The sequence below is a fragment of the Myotis daubentonii genome, chromosome 6 (assembly GCF_963259705.1).
Source record: "Myotis daubentonii chromosome 6, mMyoDau2.1, whole genome shotgun sequence".
Taxonomy (NCBI): Eukaryota; Metazoa; Chordata; class Mammalia; order Chiroptera; family Vespertilionidae; genus Myotis; species Myotis daubentonii.
This window is the reverse complement of record NC_081845.1, coordinates 78,301,624-78,323,657: the sequence shown is the minus strand read 5'-3', so window position 1 is coordinate 78,323,657 and position 22,034 is coordinate 78,301,624. Positions and strand designations below refer to the sequence as shown.

The 22,034-nt window shown below is 52.0% G+C and overlaps 1 protein-coding gene across 2 annotated transcripts in view; it reads right to left on the bottom strand.

Moving 5' to 3' along the window:
* Positions 1 to 22,034, bottom strand: part of TRAM2 (translocation associated membrane protein 2) — an 81,400-nt gene that overhangs the window by 7,474 nt on the left and 51,892 nt on the right. Inside the window, exons 3-8 of one of the 2 annotated variants that reach the window (XM_059701429.1) lie at positions 12,188 to 12,297; positions 11,583 to 11,699; positions 5,501 to 5,559; positions 3,853 to 3,928; positions 3,206 to 3,276; positions 409 to 513 (exon numbers count right to left, since the gene is read on the bottom strand). In XM_059701429.1, coding sequence (XP_059557412.1) covers positions 409 to 513; positions 3,206 to 3,276; positions 3,853 to 3,928; positions 5,501 to 5,559; positions 11,583 to 11,699; positions 12,188 to 12,297 — 538 coding nt within the window. Of the gene's footprint in view, positions 1 to 408; positions 514 to 3,205; positions 3,277 to 3,843; positions 3,929 to 5,500; positions 5,560 to 11,582; positions 11,700 to 12,187; positions 12,298 to 22,034 lie in introns of both variants that reach the window. The other variant, XM_059701428.1, reaches the window with a different exon arrangement.

Below are 22,034 nucleotides of genomic sequence, written 5' to 3'. Positions count from 1 at the left end.
TAATGTAAATATCTGATATGCAGGATGTATTTTCATTGTTACAAATTGAACATAATGAAAGCATAGTGATTAATCACAAAAACAATATGTAATTATATATGTGTTTTCCGATGGTCTTAGGCGACCCCTGTGAGAGGGTCGTTCGACCCCCAAAGGGATCGCGACCCACAGGTTGAGAACCGCTGCTTTAGGGCCATGAGGGGCCCTTCACCCCCTGCTCCAGAAGGGACCCAAGTGGAAGAAGGTGCAAGGTGGCGGAGGGGTGAGGTCTCTAGAATAAGATGCTCCGGGACGATAAAGAAGCTCAGGGTGCTGCCTGCAGCTCAGGGGGCAGTTGACACCCAGGGCAGGACCCTCCCGTGCCCCCTGACCCTCTGAGCAGGCTGGCCTCCCAGCCTCACCACTTACAGCTTCTCGTTGTTCTCATCGGCAAAGTAGAAGAGCCGGGCCATGTGGAAGAGGACCTCGGTGGAGTACTGCAGCAGCAGCAGGATCAGGCCCAGGCGGCTCAGGCTGGGGAGGGAGAGATGAGCCTTACAGTCCCCCCAAGGTCCAGGGAGAGTGGAGGTGCGGCCGGCCCTGGCTCTGCTCCCCACTCCACCTTCCCTGGCTGGCCCGCCTCATCCTGCAGGACTCAGCTCCGCTGTCACACCTGGAGAATTTTCCTAACACTGAACGCCCGGCCTTTCACCTGTGCTGGGTGGGGCAGGCACCCCTTCCCGCTCCCACAGTGACCCGGCTGAGGCTCTTCACAGGACTCGTCACCTTGGGCTCATCACCGGGCCAGGGACTACACACACAAAAGGTGCTCAGAACAAGATGCTGAGCTTTGCAAGGAGAACCAGGGGTTCCTACCGTCTAATTTCTCATTATCCACGTCTCCACAGCTAACAGGTTCACAAAGAAGCAAAACTCAACCTAATGCAGAAACCTATGCAAGTGAACTGAACTCTTAAAAAACAGCACCACTGCCCAGCTGGTGTGGCTCAGTGGGTGAGCGCCGACCTGTGAGCCAGGTCACAGTTCCATTCCCGGTCAGGGCGCATGCCCAGGTTGCGGACTCGATCCCCAGTGTGGGGCGTGCAGGAGGCAGCTGATCATGATTCTCTTTCACCATTGATGTTTCTCTCTCTCTCCCTCTCCCTTCCTCTCTCTCTAAAAATCAATAAAAACATATTTAAAAAAAACAACACAAAAAACCCAACAGCACCACTGAGACACCCCTCTGCTCGATTCCAGGCATGACGTTGCCACCGACTTCCTCGGGCAGTTTGCTGCAGATGGTCAGCTGTCGTTCAAATGCAAGTGAAAGCTCAGCTCCTGCTGAACAGCAGGAAGCCATGAGATAATGAGGGAGCTCTCCCACAGGCGGCCATAAATAAGGATCCGGCCGATTCCACCCAACGAGACCAAAGTACAAAATCGTCACGAAGGTCACTGGATCCTGTGGCTGGAAAGTCCAACAGGATCCTGCCCGTGGCCTCGGCTCAAACCTCACTTTCTGCACTGCAGCCACACTGGGCTTCACGCCCCTCGCCCTCAGGGCTGCGCACCTGCTGTCCCCTCCGCCTGCACAGCTCTCCCCAGATCTCCACTACCTGGCTCCGTCACGCCTGCCTCAACCTGAGCCCCCTGCTCGGAGGCTCTCCCTCCCCACACCCACGGTGCCCGGAGCACACGGGGCCGCTACATGGCGCTGCTGTATTTCCTCTGGTGCACGCACCACCATGGGAAACCCTGGGGTTATTTCCTTGTGGATGGTCTGCCTCCCGCTAGAACGGACGCCCCAGGGGAGCAGGGCCTGTCTCCTTCATCCGATGCAACTCAGCTCCCGAGGCAGCGCCGCCCACAGGAGGTCCGTGCTGAGTGAGTGAAGGCCTGCAAAAGCAAGCTCTTTACCAAAGAGACCCCACACCATCCAGCATCTCAAAGGTCTGTCTCCCTTGGGAAACCCTGCAGCCGAGGGCCACTCTTTCCCTGGATTCACTTCGGAAAACTAGAACAAGGGAGGGGCAAGGAGCTCCCGCTCCCGAAATGAGCGGAGAGGTGGCTGCACCTTGAACTGGTGCCGGCTTCCCTGGGAACGGGGTGGGGGCGATTTTGAGGGATCTGCTGCTCCCTGTCCTCTCCGTCCGATTCTCATTCCAAAACAAGCATTCACAGGGCTCGGTGCAAACAGGGTCAGGCACCTGCCCTAGTCCTTCCCCGGGACACGTCAGATGCGGGGAAAAAACGGACCTTGGTGCACCTCCCATCTCTGGGAGGAAGAAGGGACCCGCTAGCAGCAGGAAGCGCTCCTAGGGGGTCCTGCCTGTCCCTGCTCACCCCGCCCCCCTCACACACTGCTGGGGTGACGGCACAGACTGGCTTCCTCAGACCCACTCTGCCCGCGACACAGGAGCATCCAACACAAGAGCAGAGCGGGGCCTGCCACACGGCCTCGCCCCTCAAGACCCACCCAGGAATCCTCACTGCCCGAGGCCCCCGAGACAGGACAGAGCTGGGAGCCGCCTTCCTCTGACTGCTCCCCGAGTCCACCCTTCTGAGGACGCACAGAGGGCCCAGCAGATGCCGGGCCCCAGGACCCCCGGGTCGCTTAGCAGGAAGTTCGCAGAATGCCGGCCTAGCGAAGCCCAGGCTGCTCCCTGGCCTGCGTGGACTACGCTCAAGAAAAACCCAAGTTAGCAATGGCATATCCAGTCCCTCAGTACGAATCTTCTCATGAGAGACTCCAGACCAAACACTGCAGCAACTCTCTCGGCCTCTGAACAACCAGCAGCGGCCACTCTACATTCTGACAAATCAAAGGGAAGGGGTTTCTGCGCAGTGAGCTCTGGCAGCTTCTGCCACTGGAAGTGTGAGGCAGGGCCCCGCCTCAGCTGCCTCCCACCTGCAGAGCCACTGATCAGGTGCCCATGTCCCCGGGAAGCCCTGCCCGGCTGTCCTGGGTTGGGGCGGGGCGGCCACTCTCTGGGTTCCGGTGGCAGACGACACATGTCACAGTGCCTCTCCTCCGAGACCGAGGATGCCCCACTGAAGACAAAGGAGCCTCCTGCCATCTATCTTTGTATCCCCAGGCCTTAGCCCAGGGCTCAGCACACAGCAGGCGTCTAATAAATGCCTGCTCATTGAATCAGTATGTGGAGAGGCGTGCGAACATGAGAACATGAGGGGCAAGGAGATGTGGCGGCCGGGTCTCACTCACTTGAGGAGGTACGCGCCCGCTATGTGGAGCAGGTACAGGCAGATATACTGGAGCTGGCGGGGAATTTCCTCCTGCAAATAAGACAGGGGACAGTGAGTGTGCTGGCCCTCCAACCGCAGAGGCAGGAATACAGAGGGGAGGGGGAGAGGGCGGGCCCCAGGGCTGGGCTGCTTTAACACCAGCAGCTGCAAAGTCTGAGGGCCCGGCAGAGCTCCAGGCTCACAGTCAGAGGGCAGGGCTGGGTTGAGAGAGAAGGTACAGGGACTAAGGAACAGGGTTTTGGGAAATGATTCAGAGGGATGCTATGTAAAAAGAAAGAAAGAAAAAAAAAGGCTGTGGGAAAGGCATAAACCTCTCCAGCCGCCATCCAGAGATGATAGATTCCCCCCCCCCCCCCCCCCGCCGCCGCCAGCCACACATGTAAGCGTGGGAGGCAGGCATGAGGCGTGCTGGGGGCCTCCTCTCAGGGAGGTCTGTCTTCCTGGGAACTTCAACAAGTGCTGACTCCGCATTTTACTCAACCCACCAACACTCCCATCACCACCCAGCTCCGGCTTCTACAGGAAGGGACTGGGATGGCTGGGTACAGCAGCGGGGAGGGGAGGCCACGTGGCTTCAAGGGGGGAGTGAGGACTCACCTTCCGTACCTTCTGGAAGTACAGCTCAGGAAGTGCGTGCAGCCAGTAGGCCAGCTGGCACAGGTAGAAAAACTTCACCTGGAAGCTGGAGACAAGGGAGCGGGTCACAGGGAGGGAGGGAGGAAAACGTCCCTGTGGCGCCCACCAAGCACAGGAGGGAAGGGCAAGGGCCAGGGGCGAGGGAGGGAAGGGGGTCCGCGAGCACCGGGCGCCTGGGCCTGGGGACCCGGCTCCACAGACAGGACCACTTAGAGGACCCAGAAAGTCCACAGAAAGAAGCAAAAACAGGGCTTGGCCGCCCTAGCTGGTTTGGCTCAGTGGATAGAGCGTTGGCCTACAGACTGAAAGGTCCCAGGTTTGATTCCAAGGGCACATGCCAGGGTTGTGGGCTCGATACCTAGTAGGGGGCATGCAGGAGGCAGTTGATCAATGATTCTCTTTTATCATTGATGTTTCTCTCTCTCTCTCTCTCTCTCTCTCTCTCTCTCTCTCTCTCTCTCTCTCTCTCCCCCTCTCTCCCTTCGTCTCTGAAATCAATAAAAACATATTTTTTAAAAAACAAAACAAGCCCTGGCTGCTGGCTCAGCTGGTTGGAGTGTCGTCTAGCACACCAAAAGGCTGTGGGCTCGATTCCCAGGCAGGACACATATTGGAGGCAACTGATCAATGTCTCTCTCTCCCCCTTCCTCTCTCTCTCTAAAATCAATAAACATATCTACAAGTGAGAATCTTTTTAAAAATTAAGAAACAAAAATGATGAAAAGGTTGCAGAGGAGGAGGGTCTTAGCCCGGAGAAGGGGAGGAGGAGGAGAGAGCAGACTCTAGAGAACTCGGTGGAGCAGAGGCAGGAATATACTTAAGGATGAAAGCACCTCAGTAGCTAAGGGCCTGACTCGGTGTTATTTTACGGGCCTAGGACAGCAAGGCGTGGCCTCCCAGGGACTGTGCCCACTGTTGCCCTCCTGCAACTCATCGGAGCAGGGAGGAGGGTACAGCCGTGGCCAGTTGGAAGGAAAGTGTGCTCGAGTGTGAGGGGTCAAAGCCAGAGCCTGATGGAGCTGCCCTGCGTCTGTGCCTCACGCGGTTAGGAGCCTGCTGTACATGGAACTCTGTGTCCCCTCAGAATTCATGTGGACACCTTAGTCCCCAGTGTGATGGTATTAGGAGGCGGGGCCTTCAGAAGAGGTGACGGGGGCAGAGCCCTGTGAGTGGCATTAATGTCCCTGTGAAGGCGGCCCCAGAGGCACCCTCTCCACCCGGCCTTGTGGGGACCAGGAGAGAAATGCTGTCTACGAACAGGAAGTGGCCCTCACCAGACCCTGGGCCTGCGGGCACCCGGTCCTTGGACTTCCAGCAAGACGGTTGAGAAGGACATTTCTGTGGTCCCTCCCCGTCCCCCGTCCACCCGCAGCCCACGGTGTTCTGTCCAGCAGCCGAGCTGAGACTCCTCTGTGACGGGGCCAGTGCAGGCGACACTTCACTGTGGGAGTCCCCAGGCCACCCAGACCGGCGGCCCTCCACCAGACTGCGCCCGAACAGGCTGGGGGTGACGGGTCCTCCTTCCAGCTGGCTCCGAGCTGTTCTGGACACATTCTGGGGGACGGAGCCAGAGGACCGGCTGGTTCCTCCCCGGAGACCAAGTCATGAGAACACTCACGGGAGGTACACGTGTGGGTAGTCTTCCCAGAGGCTCCTCGGGTTTGTTAAATATCCTTCCTGCGGTAGGCGAGAAGAGACGGAATTTAGAGGTGAAGGTAAGACCGCTGTGGCCCTGGGCAGACCCAGGGGTCAGGACGCGTCGAACACCCAGCTGCCAGAGAGGAAAGAGCAGGAACCGTGAAATGAAGGGCCTTCCCGTGGGCCCGCTGGCACAGAGCCGGAGGAGCTCTGTGGGGCAGAGGCCTGCCCTGCAGGCGGCCGGACTCTCACTAGCTGCACTGGCCTCTGGGCAGGTCGGACCCTGAGCTTTCGCTGCCTCACCTGTAAAATGAGGATAAAAATACTGACTCTCCCAGAGTTACTGTTAGAAATCAATGGCCGGCGTATGTTCATGTGGCAGAGCCTACTGCTGTGCCTGGCACGTGGCGCTCAGGAAATGCTCGCGGATGAACGAGTGGCCAGGTGAGGCTGGGGGCCAAGGTGTTCCTGTCCAGGTGGGAGCAGAAGATGGCGCCTGGGAGGAGCCTGAGGCCCGACACCAGGGTGTAAACTAGGACCAGAAAGGCCTGTAGCCTCAGAGAGAGAAGAGACCAGAGTCTGACACAGAGGAGGAGACCACGTCTGCTCACCTTGGGGGGAGGCTGAAAACAGAAATATTATCCCTTGACAATGCGTAACCTGAGGTTTGCTTCCATAGGGGTCTGGCATTCAAATCTATACGACCTGTGTGGTCCGGAAACGCCCCGGCTAAGGAAGCAGCGACAATATCGTGGGCCAGGGATACCGCCGGGACATCCTCTCATCCACGGACGGGCGGGACTCTCACACATAAACCCAGCTAACGACGCGCTTATAATCCCAGGAACAAAGCACAGGAGGAATCAATCCACCACGAGCAGGTTGGCTGGCCCGGCACGCGGAGGGCAGAGGGGCTGTTAGCATGACTTCCTCTCAGAAGCAGGGAAACGGAGGGCCAGGCAGGAAGGATCTCCTGAAACAAGATGCTTGCTCAGCAGCACAAGGAAAACCTGAGCTGGGCCACCAACCTCCTGGTCGGAAAGCCTCAGGCCCAGCTGCTTCAGTCAGTCGGAGCATAAATGGAGCTGGAGGCTCTGAGGAGGGGGCTGAGAGCCTCAGTGCTCCCCTGGGCGGAGGGCAGGGGTCAGCAGTGCTCCAGGGGTCAGCAGTGCTCCGGAGGAGGCGGAGGCAGCTGCTGCAGCGAGAAGCACTCAGGTTACTGTCTGAGGCAGGAGTGGGGAACGTCCGGCCTGCGGGCCATGTAAGGACCAAGAAATCATGTGGCCGGGCCCTCCAAGGCAACCGCAGGCCTTGTGTGTGCTGCACAACAACTCGAAATGGAATACATCTGGGAGCTTTTTTCATAGCAACAAGACTTTATATTAAGTGAATTACATTAAGTGAATGATGTTATAAATATCCAAATGGCCCTTGACAGAAAAAAGGTTCCCCACCCCTGGTCTACTGGATACTTAGTTTATGCCCAAGTGAGGGCCGATCCACCCACCTCCGTGGCGCTAAATGCCCGGGAGTATTCCTCAGCCCCAGCCCCACAACCTGGGGCCTCGATAGCACAGGGACCTAACTGGCAAGTCCGATCAGGTGCATGCACCAGTGTAGCCATGGCAACGCGGATGTGAAGGGTCTCACTCCAAACCCTCATGGTTTCATTCCTAGCCTCTTCTCGTGACCACGTCCTTTCCTCCTCAGTCACACACAGACTGGGGCACGGAGGTGGGAGGGCCTGGGCATTTGGGGGTGGCAGGAACGCCTTCCGACACCCACACGGCTGCTACTCCCCTGCCGCTCACTCGCCTGCCTTCACCAGAACGTCGGACCCACTCTCTCTACCTCATTCCACGGAAATCACGGAGGCGAGAAGGTTCCTCTCTAGAGGAAGCAGCCAAGGATTTAAGGAGGGAAACGAGGTGGGAGAGGAGTGTCTGCCCCAAAAAGACCGGCCAAGAGAGCAGCACTGGGAGAAATGAAAGCCCCGCTGGTCATGTGATTTTAGACAGGAGCCCTCCTCGGCTTGGCCCCTTCACTTAGGAGGCAAGGAGGGCAGCACTTTGAAGCCAACAAGCAAAGAAAAATGCTGCCTTGCTTGCAAAGGGCCAGTCCCTGGGGCCTGTAGGAGGGGCCGGGGCAGGAGAGCAGGAGGAGCCCGGGACCAATGACTCGCCACCTTGGGAACAGCCTTTTCCAGACCTCCAGCCAGGCAGCTGCCTGCGGGGGTGTGTGTGTGTGTGGGGGGGAGGTTGGGGGGTGGGGGCGGGGGAGGAGGGCCCTGGGCTGGGGCACCCTCAGAGCTCAGGCATCCAAGTACCAAGAGCCCTGGGGCCCAGTGTGGCAGAGGGAGCACCTGCCACCTACCCGAGCCCCGCCCTCCACAGGCGAGGCAGAGGGTCTGGGGAGCGTCTGCAATCCTTCGTCCTCTTTCTTTCGGCCTGTGAGCTGAGGGAGCCTGAGCAAGCGGGAACCATCGCTCCCTCTCCCACAGCCTCCTTTTCGGCGTGTGAACAAAAAGATCCACAGAAATAGCAGGATCCAGTGTAACACAGCCAGCTCCCTAGATGCAGACATGCCTTGTAACATCTGTCCTCGGGACAACTGCACACGAAGGCACCACTCTCAGCGAATGCCAGCTCTGGCCCAAGCCCAGCACTAAAGGTCTTCCCTCTCCCAGGTTCGCACTGAGCGCTGGACTTGAGGTTTACCAGGTGAAGTAAGGCATCCCGGAAGGCAGGCAGGGAGGCCAAATGCCCGCCCCCCCCCGCCCCCCACTTTCCTCAGGAGAGTGTGTGTGTTGCCCTGACCAATGAAGAGGAGTTCAAAGGTAAGTTAAAAGTAGGAGGTGAGATTCTTATAAAGTAGTTGGTTCATCCAGCCACGCTCCCATCACTCTGCCTGTATAAATGCAGAAAGAAACATCTAAGTCAAACACCAAAATAAAACTGGTTCTTTCTGGAGGGAGGGATTTTGGGGTAAATTTTTGCTTTCATTTTTCATACTTTTATGTATTGTATACTTTAAAAAAAGAATCATCTATGATGTTTATAAAAATAATCCACTTGCCCTAACCGGTTTGGCTCAGTGGATAGAGCATCGGCCTGCGGACTCAAGGGTCCCGGGTTCGATTTTGGTCAAGGGCATATACCTTGGTTGCCGGCCACATCCCGGGTAGGGTGGGTGCAGGAGGCAGCTGATCAATGCTTCTCTCTCATCGATGTTTCTAACTCTCTATCCCTCTCCCTTCCTCTCTGTAAAAACTCAGTAAAATATATTTTTTTAAAAATCCACTTAAAAACTGTTGGGAAAAAATAAAAACCACTGAAGTTTGGAGCAAAAAGATGCATTTTGTACTTCATTCATTCTCATAACCAAGAGTTAGGGAGCAGCTCGAGGTCTAGGGGGAGAGACAGACAGCAGAGAATACACACATGAACAAGAAAAACACCCCAGCAACGGGCACGGTGCAGAAAACACAAATGGGGGTCTCTGAGGAGGTGCCATTAGGTGGAGACTTGAGAGCAGAAAGGAGCCAGCAGGGGGTGGCAGGGGATGGAGGAGCCAGGGAAGAGCACTGGGGCATCTCACCAGTGAGATGAGATGGGAAGGCCGGCAGGGCCCAGAGCACAGGAGCTGGGAAGAAAACGGCATCACTGCAAGCAGGACGGGACTTTTAAGCAGAAAAATGCATGATGTGATCTGCATTCTGAAAAGATCTGTCTGGCTGAGCAGAAAGAGGTGGGAGAGTACAGGCGTGGAAACAGCCTCCTTCTAGAGCAGGGGTGGGCAAACTTTTTGACTCGAGGGCCACAATGGGTTCTTAAACTGGACTGGATGGAGTGTTTGTGTGAACTAATATAAATTCAAAGTAAACATCATTACATAAAAGGGTACGGTCTTTTTTTTTTTTTTTTTTAGTTTTATTCATTTCAAACGGGCCGGATTCGGCCCGCGGGCCATAGTTTGCCCACGGCTGTTCTAGAAGGAGGATGTGCAGTGATCCAGGCAAGAGATGATGGTGGCTTGGACTACAGGTGCATCCCCAACCTTGGCACTGACATCTGGGACTGGGTCATTCTTCGTTGTGGGGCGTGTGCTGTGCACGGTAGGGAGTTCAGCAGCATCCCTGGCCTGTACCCACGAGATGCCACTAGCATGTTGCCAACCGTGCCCTGGGTCAGAGTCTCCCCTGAAGAGAACGCTGGACAGGGAGGGTGTATGTGCGCGTGCGTGCGCGCAGGTGGAGGGCAGCTGACAGAACCTCAGTGTGTTCTGGGGGTGGGGTGGGGACTTGCTGATGAACTCACTGTGGAGGGTGAAAGAAAGAGAAGAATCCAGAAAGAGTGTGTCGGTCGTAACATAAAAATGTGATTTTTAAATGAAACTAGCTGTTTTCACTCCTTTTACAAAACTGCCCTCTCTTCTTCCTCAGCCACTCTCATTCCAGCGGGAACTGTCCTGTGAGAAAGGCAGGGCAGGTAGGGCCAGGAGCTACGCGGTGTTAGGAGGTGGAGTCACTGGAGTCCAGGGTCCCCCAGGTCTCCATTTCCTGTCGAACATGTTGAGTGGGGAACCGGCTGTCACTGTAATAAAAGTCTGTTGTGAGCTTTCCCCCTCAAAAGTGCTGTATTCTCCCAGACTAATTAGCATCATCATTTTCAAGCCCTTGAAGGCAGAGAGAAGCAGAGACAGAGCAGTCGCATTTCACACCCTGGAAGGGTGCTAAGTGACTTGGCTGTGGGCCTCCAATCTGGCCTCAATGTGTCACAGCTGTGCTGTGCGGAGTTGGGGGAGGCAGAAAGGGTAAGAGTGATTCACTCGGAGATGAGGCAATGCTGCTGCTGAAAGACCAGTTACACGTGGTCCCCGAGCTGTTCTGCCTCCAAGCAGCTCAGGGTCTCCCGAGGCAGGCATGAGCCAAACGCCAGGGGCGGGGAGGTCTGCAATCAGAAGCACCTGGACTTCCGGGGCCAGGACGTGTGCCGCACAACAGCAGGGGGCGCTGCTCACATGGCTGCCTGGAAGTCCGTCCCTGGACAGAGCAGAGGACAGCCCTGCTCAGGAGGACAGGAGTCTCAGGTCCGCATTTCACATTCCCCGTGCTCTGTTCGGGAGAACCATTCTGTGATGGAATGATAATGGAAATGAAAGCAATGCAAAGAAGACATGTCTACTTCATAGAGAAGATGACGTGAGCGTTCCTCTCTGGAGCAGAGAGCTCCTCAGGGTGTGAGTGCTCATCACTGTCAGTGCAGGAAGAAGAGGAAGCAGGACGCAGCAAAGGAAATGTCTAAACGCCACGGGGCTGCTGGGTTTCTCACGGGACAATTTCAGCCCCTGAGAAATGGGCCAGGTTGCAGGCAGGTGGTGCTCCAGGCTGGGAAGTGGGAGGGGGGGGTGGGGAATCCTAATTAAACACCTCCTAGCAGGACAGCCTGGGTCTCATTACAGGGAACCCGAAAGGACTGTCCACATTATTCTGTTGGAAGGAATGTGCTGTATCAAAGGTTGTTTGAAATTAGAGTCCTCTGGTTAGAGGGGGAGGTGGGTAACTGGTCCGCCAGGCATCTGTGGGAATGGCACTGACCCTCACAGGACATGATGTGCGGACAAGGGGCTGCTGCACTTGCTTGCAGGAGGCCAATGCAGGAAAACGGAAAGCATGCTTGACTTAGAACCAGACCCAGAGTCCCAGCCCCATCCTGGATACTCCGGAAGCGCGTGAGCGTGGGCACACTTTGGAACCTGAGCTTGGGTTTCTGCAATCCTTACCACGGGCGGGCGCCCGAATGAACGTAAGTTTGTCTTGTGGGACAGTTTTTGCGGGGCGCCCTGTAACATGACTCAGGGCCATCCAGATACACAGCACCATCACAGTGCCCTCACAACAACTACAGTGTTCGCTGTGGACAGGAGGGCCCTCCAGCACTCTGCCCCTCTCACAGGACCGTGAGGATGGAAAATGGCTTCAGTTCTGGGAATGGCCCCACATTCTCCATGCAGCTCCTTACTCTTTTCCTTCCCCGAGGAGAAAAGCCGCGAGGGCCACTCACCGTCACCACCACGTACAAGCACCAGATCACCGAGCTGAGATGAAAGACCACCAGCTGTCCAGATTCGTTGAACTTGCTGTGTTTGACCTTGGAGAGATGAAGCCTTTTGCTGATTTTCTAAAGAACAGAGAGAATCCCACATATTAATATACAAGCGTATTGGTAGTGGGCAGGTTTCAAACTCCTGCTCCTTCCCACGAAAAGAAGGTTAAAGGTGGAAGCCAGCCATAATCCAGTCGTTCAGTGTAGGACTACTGTGTGCACAGAGTGCTATGTGAAGCGAGCATTTAGAGGAAGCAGCGAGATTAGTGTCCGCAGCCCAGATGTAAAGAAAACAACCCAACCAGACTGTGTAGGACGGGCCACAGGACGCTGTCCTGTCTTATTTCAGGCAGTTCTCTCCGCTCGTGACAATAAACATTGCTGTTTCGTGTGCTGGCTAAAGAAGCCTGTGAGAGGGACTGAGTGTGTGAGAGACGGCCAGTCCACAGGACCAACCGGGGCATGAAATTGGGGGTGAAGAGGTTCAGAGCTCCTCCCGGGTGACTCCTGCGACCCACGCATCTTCCCAGTTTCTGGTTTCGGAATCTAGACGCGTCACTTACGTCTAAGATGTACTCCTGAACCACAGCGTGCAAGATGATGGTGATGAAGATGTAGAACAAGATGGTGACCAGGTCCTTGGGCCCGTAGTGGTAGTGCACGGTCTCGCTGTCTGCGGAGGTAAGAAGAGCCCCGTCAGCACCCCTGGGTGAGGAAGCAAGCGCTCTGGGACCCAAGACTGGAAGGAGATCTGGATGTGCCATCAGTGCTTTCCTTCTGAAGAAAGAGCTTCTTCCCCAGAATCCTGTCTCTGGACTTGACCCCTGGAAAGTGCCCAGGGGGAGGGCTCGGGAACAAACACACGTCAACGTGTGATGGCTCCACCTCCTGAGTCTGGGCAGGAGAGCACAGTGCTCACAAGCCAGGGGTCGGAGACAGCCCGTCTCGATCACTCCCTGGCTGTGTGTCTGTGGGGAAGTGGCCACCCTCTCTGAGCTGCAGTGTCTTCCCCTGTGAACAGGACTGTAGTTATACTTCATCAAGGAGGCACAGCACAGGGGTTCAGAGTGTGGACTCAGAAGCCCGAGTTGGTATCACAGCTGCCACTTACTTCCTACGTGACTCTGGGACACCTCTAACATGTGGCCTTTCTGTGCCTCAGTTTCCTCATCTGTGAAATGAAGGTAACAGCAGTTTCTGTATCATAAGGTTATTGTGAGAATTAGATGACTTAGTCAATGCAAAATGCTTAGAATAGTATCTGCTACATATGTATTTGCTACTATTTGTGTTGCCGATGTTGGGAGACGCACACTATTATGAGAATAAAATGAGATAATTTGTAGGCAAGATGGTTATTACAATGCCTATGACCATGTGAGCATGCAATAAATGGTTTATGAAATATTATTTAATAGTAATCAATTGGAATCCCAAATATATTAAGTCTTCTGAAGCTCAGCTAGTACAGTCTCTTTCTCCGTGGACAGGGGACTTACACCCACGTCTGAGGAGCGGGCGCAGGGCTGCCAGAGTTTGTGAACTTGGGCCTGGATGGCTGCTGCTCGGTAACTGCCCTCCCACCAGCAGACACACTGGCCGCCCTTCCAGCTGTGCTGCATTCTCGCTGAGTCACACGCATGAGTCATCGCTCTGCTGGGATGCAGTCACCAGCAGGAAGGTGAGTTTCGGGGTAGCCTCAGACAAAGCAGAGCCCGTTAGGTCACGGAGAGTCGACCCAGCCTCCGACACCCTGGGCTGGGGGACTATGACAGCGGGCAGGGGTGGAGGATGGCAAGGACAGGGAGCACATGAACTCTGAAACCAGACACACTTTTCTTTTTCCTCTCCCTGCTCCTTTCCACAGAGACCTACTCTGTGAGAGGCACTGGGCTAGCTGTTAAAATAGGGATAGAAGACTCTGTCTGGACCGTGGGATGTACAGACCTGCAAGGAGACTGAAATAAATGTCCTGCTCCTTACAGACGGGCACGCGGTACCAAGAGGTAAACAAAGAAACACAGGGAGCCAAGGCAGGCAGGGCCTGACTCCGGCTGTCTGAAGCAGTGAGGTAGCAGGTCAGGGAGAACAGATCCCAGGAATAAGCAGGGGTCACCCAGGCAGAGGAGGTAGCATCAGCAAAAGATGCAGGGAATGAGGCTGGAATGTGAAGGAATGGGGAGGCGGTCATGGCAGGTGATGGCGCCGCTGTGAATGGCCTGGGTGCCACGTGAAAGGGTGTGGGCTTTATCCTGAAGGCTACATGGAGACATTGAAGAATTCAAATTCAACAGGAAAATGATAACATGTGGGTTTTGGAAAGTTACTCTGGCAGCAGTGAACAGCATGGAGCCAGGAGGTAAAGACACCACAGGGAGCTGTCACAGGAGTGGTCCAGGTGGGGAGTGGTCCAAGTGAGTAGCTCCGAGAGCAGGAGAGAGAGGGCGGTGGGGGGGGGGGGTTGCCAGGGACAGGGCTGATAAGATTAGCTGGTGACCCTCCAAAGAGGCTCAGATCTGGGGGACAGGGTGGTGGGTCAGGCACTGAGCACTGAGGACGGAGGAAAAGACCAGCAGAGGGAGGAGAGATGGGTGTGGAGCTAGCCTCCTTCCTGTCATCCGTCTGTAAAGCTCGATGACATTTTCCCTACCTTCTTCAGAAGGAAGGATCAAAGGAGACTAATTAGATGGCAGCATATTTTGAAACTGTAAAAGCACTAGCCACATGCAAAGTTTCATCATCAAGACCAGCAAATTAGGCAAAATGGGAGTCATACATAACACCAAAAACAGCATGGCCCAAAAGCAGTGAAATCACACATGTCAAGACTTTGGATTATCCATTTCAAAGTCTATTCGGGGTCCTGCCATTTTCCACCCCAAGTGCCCAAAGAGATGTGAATATAGCCCTAAATTCTTCTTGAAACAAGAATGAATGTATGATTAATACATTACTTTGTTCCTTCGCTGTTGAGAGCCACATGCACGTTTGCTCATCAACCAATCAACCATGTCCAAAGCTCTGTGCTGGGCACTGAGGAGACGGCAATGCGCAAGGCAGGCACCCTGCCCTTCTGGAGCTTAGCAGGTCGCATCCAACTCTCCTAGACTGAAAAACCAGAGGCCAAAGAATTCTACAGCAACAAAAACAAGCAATTACTTTAAAAATATCTATTAAATGGGCTTTAATAGATATTTCTCTAAATAAGACATACCAATGGGCAACTGGTACATGAAAAGGCACTCAACATCACTATCATTAGGAAAACGCAAACTGAAACGACAATGAGACACCCTCACACGCATTAGAATGGCCATAATGCAGGGGTTGGGGTGGGGGTAAAAACAAACAGAAAATAACAAGTGCTGGCGAGGATGTGTATAAATTAGAATCTTTGTGCATTGTTTGTGGGAATACAAAATGGTACAGTCACTGTGGAAAACAGTATGGTGGTTCCTCAAAATTAAAACCACAGAACAATCACATGATCCAGCAATTCCACTTCTGGATATATTCTCAAAAGAACTGGGATCAGGGTCCTGAAGAGACATTTGCACACCCATGTTCATAACAGCATTATTCAACAGCCAAGGGTGAACAACCAAGTGTCTACCAACAGATGAATGGAGAAACAAAATGTGGTAAATACTTATAACAGAATATGATTCAGCCTTAAAAACGAAGGAAATCCTGTCACATACTACAACATAGATGAAGCTAAAGGACACTATGCTAAATAAGCCAGTCATGAAGAGATAAATACTGTATGATTCCATCATATCAAGTTCCTAATGTAGTCAAATTCATAGACACAGAAAGCAGAATGGCCCTAGCTGGTTTGGCTCAGTGGATAGTGTGTCAGCCCACAGACTGAAAGGCCCCAGGTTCAATTCCGGTCAAAGGCATGTACATGGGTTGCAGGCTTAATCCCGGCCCTGGCTGGAGTGTGTGTGGGAGGCAGCCAATTGATATGTCTCTCTCACATGAATGTTTCTCTCTCTTTCTGTCTCTCCTGCTCCCTTCCACTCTCTCTAAAAATCAATGGGAAAATATCCTCAGGGGAGGATTAAGTAAAAAAAAAAAGAAAAGAAAGTAGAATGATGGTTGCTAGGGGATAGGAAAAGGGGAATGGAGAATTGCTGTTTACTGGGTACAAAGTTTCAGTACTGCAAGATTCTTTGCCTGACAATATGAATGTACTTAACACTACTGAAATGGACACTTATAAATGGCAAGGACTGTAAATTTTATATTATACTAGAGGCCCAGTGCATGAATTTGTGCACGGGTGGGGTCCAGCCAGCCTGCCCCTATCAGGGCTGATCGAGCTGGGCCGGCTGGGGGGAGGGGCCGCAGGTAGTTGGCCAGCCCTGGCCCCTGGTGGAACTCCCAGTTGAGGGGCAAATTTGCATATTAGCCTTTTATTGTATTTCACCACAATTTAAAACAGACACCAGCTGCCTGGTGTGATAAATGCTTTGACATAGAGTGAAGGCTGAGGGGGAAATAACAAGGAGCAGAAAACTCACAGAGAGTGAAGGGGGCAGGGAAGCCAAGGAGTGCAGGGGGGAGAGCTTGGGAGGGTGGGTGGGCTGAGGAATGAGGTGAAGCTAGAGAGCAGGGGTGGGGCAGGCTGCAAAGGTTCAGGCCCTGGGACCACCGGCCCCCCTACATGGAAAGCTACTGGAGGATATTAGTTACACACATGTTTGTAATGATCCCTCTCTTGCTGAATGGGTTAGAGAGGCAGGGAGAGAGGTTAGAAGGTGCCTGCAGGGATCCTGGGCCAGGGTGGCGGTGGGGGCCTGCACTAGGAAGGTGGCAGAGCAGTGGAGACAGACAAGTTCAGAGAGATGTGGGTGATGGAATCAAAAGCAGCAGCTGATGGACTGGCTGTGGAGAAGGATCCCAAAGCACCTTCTGCCATTTCATCTGTACCCCGGAGCCCTCTGTGCTTTCACAATTCTTCAACGTGTGCTATCTTGCTTGATCCTCAGAACCATCTCATAAGATAAGCAAGGAAAGTGAATGAAGAAACAGGATCCAGAGAGTTAAGGGACATGGGCCATTTCTCAGGTCTCCCACTGTCCAAAAGCCATCTTGGGGTCAACCCGACCCCCTCATGCCCTCCCCAGTTCCCGAATACTTACTGGTAAGAAGCCGCCCCTTTGATCTCTGTCTCCTACAATCCTAACAAGCAGCATCCCATGCAAACACCCCAAAGCTGTGCTCTGATTCATACGCGTTCTCTCTCTGCTTCCCCTTATGTGCGGTCTTCCTTCTGATCGGAGCAGGAAACTAAATTGGTTTGACCCCGTCTGCTTTTTTCCCACAGAGCTATGGAGGCTGGAACTCTGTGTTCTTCTTGGAGGCTACACACAAACTGATGGTTTTGATTCTTTTCTTTTTCCATTTTTGGTTGCTCACGAATTCTTATAAAAATCCCCTCCCTACCCCAGTTCGAGCTCCCACTCCCCCGTCCCATGAGCTCTTGAACAGAACGGCAGTGGTTTGGCAGGAACCCGAATAATTCCTTAGAAGAGCAAGTGTCGGCATGTCTCTGAGCTCTCAGACCAGAGAGGTGATTCTGATCACAAGTCACAGCAAAAGGCCTCCAGGGACCAGGTGGGCAAAGTGGTCCAGGTGTCTGAAGATAAATCCTTTCCATGCAGAGGTACACAGAGGTACCTTCTACAGGACACTTTCCACTGCTTTCCCTTCAACGTACCGCCCTCTTGGCCTATCTTTCACATTTCCACCAGGACAGAGGAACAAGTTTAGGAAATACCACTTTTGCTCTAGCTGGTTTGTCTCAGTGGACAGAGCGTCAGCCCTCGAACTGAAGGGTCCCGGGTTCGATTCCAGTCAAGGGCACATACCTCGCTGGCAGGCTCGTCCCTGGCCCTGGTTTGGGCGCATGCAGGAGGCAACCAATCAGTTTGTCTCTCTCAGCATTGATATTTCTCTCTCTTTCTGTCTCTCCCCCTCCCTTTTCTCTAAAAATCAGTAGAAAAAAAAAATCCTTGGGTAAGGATTAACAAACAAACAAAAAATGGAATATCCACTCTCCTTTAATCCTACTAAAACAAAAACCACAGTTAAATCGGGGATAGATGGTGACAGTCTCAATGTTAGGGGTGCACTAGAGAGGACACATTGGTTTGACTGTGGTGCCTGGAAACTGCAGAGCATGTGTCCCAAGGGGCTGGGAAGGTGCTTCGGCCACTGTGGCCATGGGAGGAGTACCAGCCCAGTGTGGCCAGATTCCCGATATTTCAAAAGCAAAGAGGGTGATATTGGTGACTAATCCAAAAATTTTAAAAACACGTTATGGACCAACACCAAACTGGCCAAAGAAAACACATCTGAAGCCAATTCTGACCACACGCCACCAATTTGCACTCTCCAGCCTAGATGACCGCTGGCAGCTTTCCAACACCAATATCCTATGAGTCTTCTTCCTACACGCCGCCCCTAGAGTATACCAATATGCCCTGCTGTGGAAATTAATCTAGGTTTGAAAGAGATCACCTTCAATTTCAATAATGATCTTCCCACTATAGAGGAGTTATCCCATTTGCCATCAAAAGTGACACTGCTTACTTTGCTTATCTCTGATCATAATTTTAAAAGACAACTAAAAAAATCAATGAGAGCCTTGGTCCTTTTGACAACCTCTGTTACCAGCTGTCCCTTTTCCAGAGTAACATTCTTTTTTATTTTTACTTTTATTTTTTTATTGATTTCAGAGATGAAGACAGAGGGAGAGAAAGACAGAAACATCAATGAGAGAGAACCATTTATCGACTGCCTCCTGCACGCCCCACACTGGGGATTGAGCCCACAACTGGGGCATGTGCCCTGAACGGGAATCAAACCACTGACCTACGCTGGCGGGGTGGGACTGACATTCTTGTTGACCTCCTGTTTTGCTTCCAATGGCTATGAGATGTTTTTCTGTTCCCTTTGGTGTCACTTGTAAGCGCTTCTCCTGCCTGCCTTGACAGGTTCTGATCTTTTTTTTTTTTTTTTTAAAAATATATATATATTTTATTGATTTTTTACAGAGAGGAAGGGAGAGAGATAGAGAATTAGAAACATCGATCAGCTGCCTCCTGCACATCTCCCACTGGGGATGTGCCCACAACCAAGGCACATGCCCTTGACCGGAATCGAACCTGGGACCTTTCAGTCCGCAGGCCGACGCTCTATCCACTGAGCCAAACCGGTTTCGGCAACAGGTTCTGATCTTATCTCGATACCACTGTGCACGTTCTGACCTCCTTCCCGTGACCCGAGCTGGTTGGCGGCCACTTGTTGTGTTTTTCATATCCCTTAGAGTCCAAGCCCATGAGGCTGGCTCTGCCTTTGTCTGAAAAACTGGCTGTTTAAACAGCATCAATGCACAAATTAGAGGCTTCTTTCCTGCCCAGTGTCCCCTCTCACCACTGCAAATCTGCAATTGTAAAATTTATTTTTGAGTGGTTTCTGTGCTACAGCCAACTCCTGTTTTCACATTATTTAGAATCTTTTACCATATATATATATATATATATATATATATATATATATACACATTCCAAATTTAAGTAGGAAAAAAGCCACCTTAAGCAAAATCAAGGGGCAAATGATCACCTAGGGCAGTGGTCGGCAAACTGCGGCCCCTTGAGTGTGGCTCTTCCACAAAATACCACGTGTGGGCGAGCACGTACAGTGCGATTGAAACTTCGTGGCCACACTCAAGGGGCCAAAGAGCCGCCTGTGACTCACGAGCCGCAGTTTGCCGACCACTGACCTAGAGGAAAATATTTACAATTCAGATCATACACAAAAGGCTAATCTTGCTAATATGTACACAGCTCCTAGGACTTGAGGATAAAAAGACAGAGAATGGGCAAAGGATATAAACCGATAATTCACAACAGAAAAAAAGCACAGATGGCCCTTATACATTTAAAAAGATGCACAGCCTTATACAGAAGAGAGAAATGCAAATGAAGACTACAAGGAGATACCATTTTATACCTATCAGATTGGCAAAAATCTGGAGCTTGACAATGCACTCTCGCTGAGGCTGTAGAGAAACAGGCTCTCTGCTAGCGGGAATGCAAAATGCACCACCTCGTAGGATGGGCAACGTGGCAGTTTCCATCGAGATTACAAATGCATGGGTCCTTTTATGTAGAAATTCCACTCCTGGGAATTGATCTTATTGTCAGTACCTGCTATGTTCAAATAACATGTGTACAAAGTTATGCACGGCAGCACTGTGTTAACCAATAAACGAATGGAAACAACCCAAACTGTTTTCATCTGTAGGGGACTGGTTAAATGAGCCACAGTCATCATACATCGCAAAGTGCGGCTGTGGACCAACAGCGTCAGCATCACCTGTGAACGTAGAGATGTACATTCCTACATACCTACCCAGGCCTACTAAACCAGAAACTCAAAGGAGAGCCCAGGAATCTGTGTTTTAACAACACCTCCAGGTGCTTCTCAGGCACACTAAAATTTAAACAATGAAGCAAGCTGCTTTAAAAATCAGAGAGAAATGAAGATCAAGATCAGGTGAAATGAATTAGGAGACAGAAGCAAAATGATGGTTGCTTTGAGGGGGTTACTGACTAGATTACAGTGATGGCGAACCTATGACACCGCGTGTCAGAGGTGACACGCGAATTCATTTTTTTGGTTGATTTTTCTTTGTTAAATGGCATTTAAATATATAAAATAAATATCAAAAATATGTCTTTGTTTTACTATGGTTGCAAATACCCAAAAATTTCTATATGTGACACGGCACCAGAGTTAAGTTAGGGTTTTTCAAAATGCTGACACGCCGAGCTCAAAAGGTTCGCCATCACTGAGCTAGAAGGAGCATGAGGAAACTGGGAGGCTGTACCTCTATCTAGATCAGTGCTTCTCAACCTTGGCTGCACATTAGAATCACCTGAGAATCTTTTTAAAATCCTGATTTCTTGGCCTCATCCTCTGGAAATTGTTTCTTTGTTACTAATGTTGTGGCCCCACGCCATAACAAAGAAACAGAATTTCCAGAGGATGAGGCCCAGAAATCAGGATTTTAAAAAGATTCCCAGGTGATTCTAATGTGCAACCAAGGTTGAGAACCACTGATCTAGATGATGGTTAGTTACATGGGCGCACACATATGTAAAAATTCATCATGCTGTATGTACTCTTAAGAAATATGTGTGCTTTACTGCACATGTTATATGCACTTCAGTAAAACTTTGGGAGAAAATGATGATGCTCCCTGGACAGTGATATGAAATGATACCCAGAATACATTATTTAGTGGAAGAAAAAAGCAAGGAACAGAACATATGATCTTCTACTTGTTATGTGAAAAAAGGGGAGAAAAGAAAACGATGGACTTGTTTTTGCATAAAGAAACACTGGAAGGTGCAATGGAAATTCTGAGGGACACACAGGGAATGATGCAACTGCCCACAGGATGGGGTGTCAAAGGGAGAACACGCTAACTTCTTGTACAGATTTTATTTGAAATGTGAGTGTATTTTCTAGTCAAAAATCTAAAAAAAAAAAAAAAAAAAATCTTCAAATCATTCCTGCTTTGTACAAATAGAAATTTAAAAGTTGTGTTTTCCCTACTTCGTTGCTGTTTTTTGTTAGGTTTGGTTTTCCCATAGTGGCCCAGGCCTGACATGAGGAGACCTGAAGCTCGTGCCTGGAGCCGCCAGTTGGCCATCATGTGATTCAGGGTCGCTCTGCCTCAGTGACCCTTTCTGAACAGTGGGGATAATACCGTCTACCTTTCTCACAAAGCTCTAAGGATAACACAGATAGCGGACTTAGGAACTGTAAAGTAAGTGCTGCATAAATAGATGGGATCAACAGAGAGAATCAGAAGCTAAAGGAACAGAACAGGCACTAACCAGCACACACAAAAACACTCCAATCAGGGCTCGTGTAGGACAATACAGACAACTAGAAGCCATTTATTGATCACCTGCCCTGTGCCAGGCACTGCAGTGGCCACGTCCTGTAAGTGACATCATTTACTTCTCACAGTGATCCCCGGTTAGCCCCGTTCACAGACATTGGCAGCAGTAACTGTGCCCGGGAATCTAACCTCGCCACTGATGGCAGGGACCAAGGCCCTCCGTCTCCCAGCCAGGCCTCTCTGCTTCCTGACTCCCCTCCAAACCACACAGAGTGCATTCATCAAACCCACCTCACCGGCCTGCCCGCTCCCAGGGGTGTCAGGGGAAAAAGAGGGACCGAGGACGGGCACTGGGCACACAGTAGCATTCTGCCCTCCCCCGTGGCCCCGTCTCCCCGGGCTGCCAGGCCACAATCCGCTCTGACCTCCCAACCTGGACGACGTGGCCAGTGGCCTCTGAATGGCAAGCACCACTGTGGTTC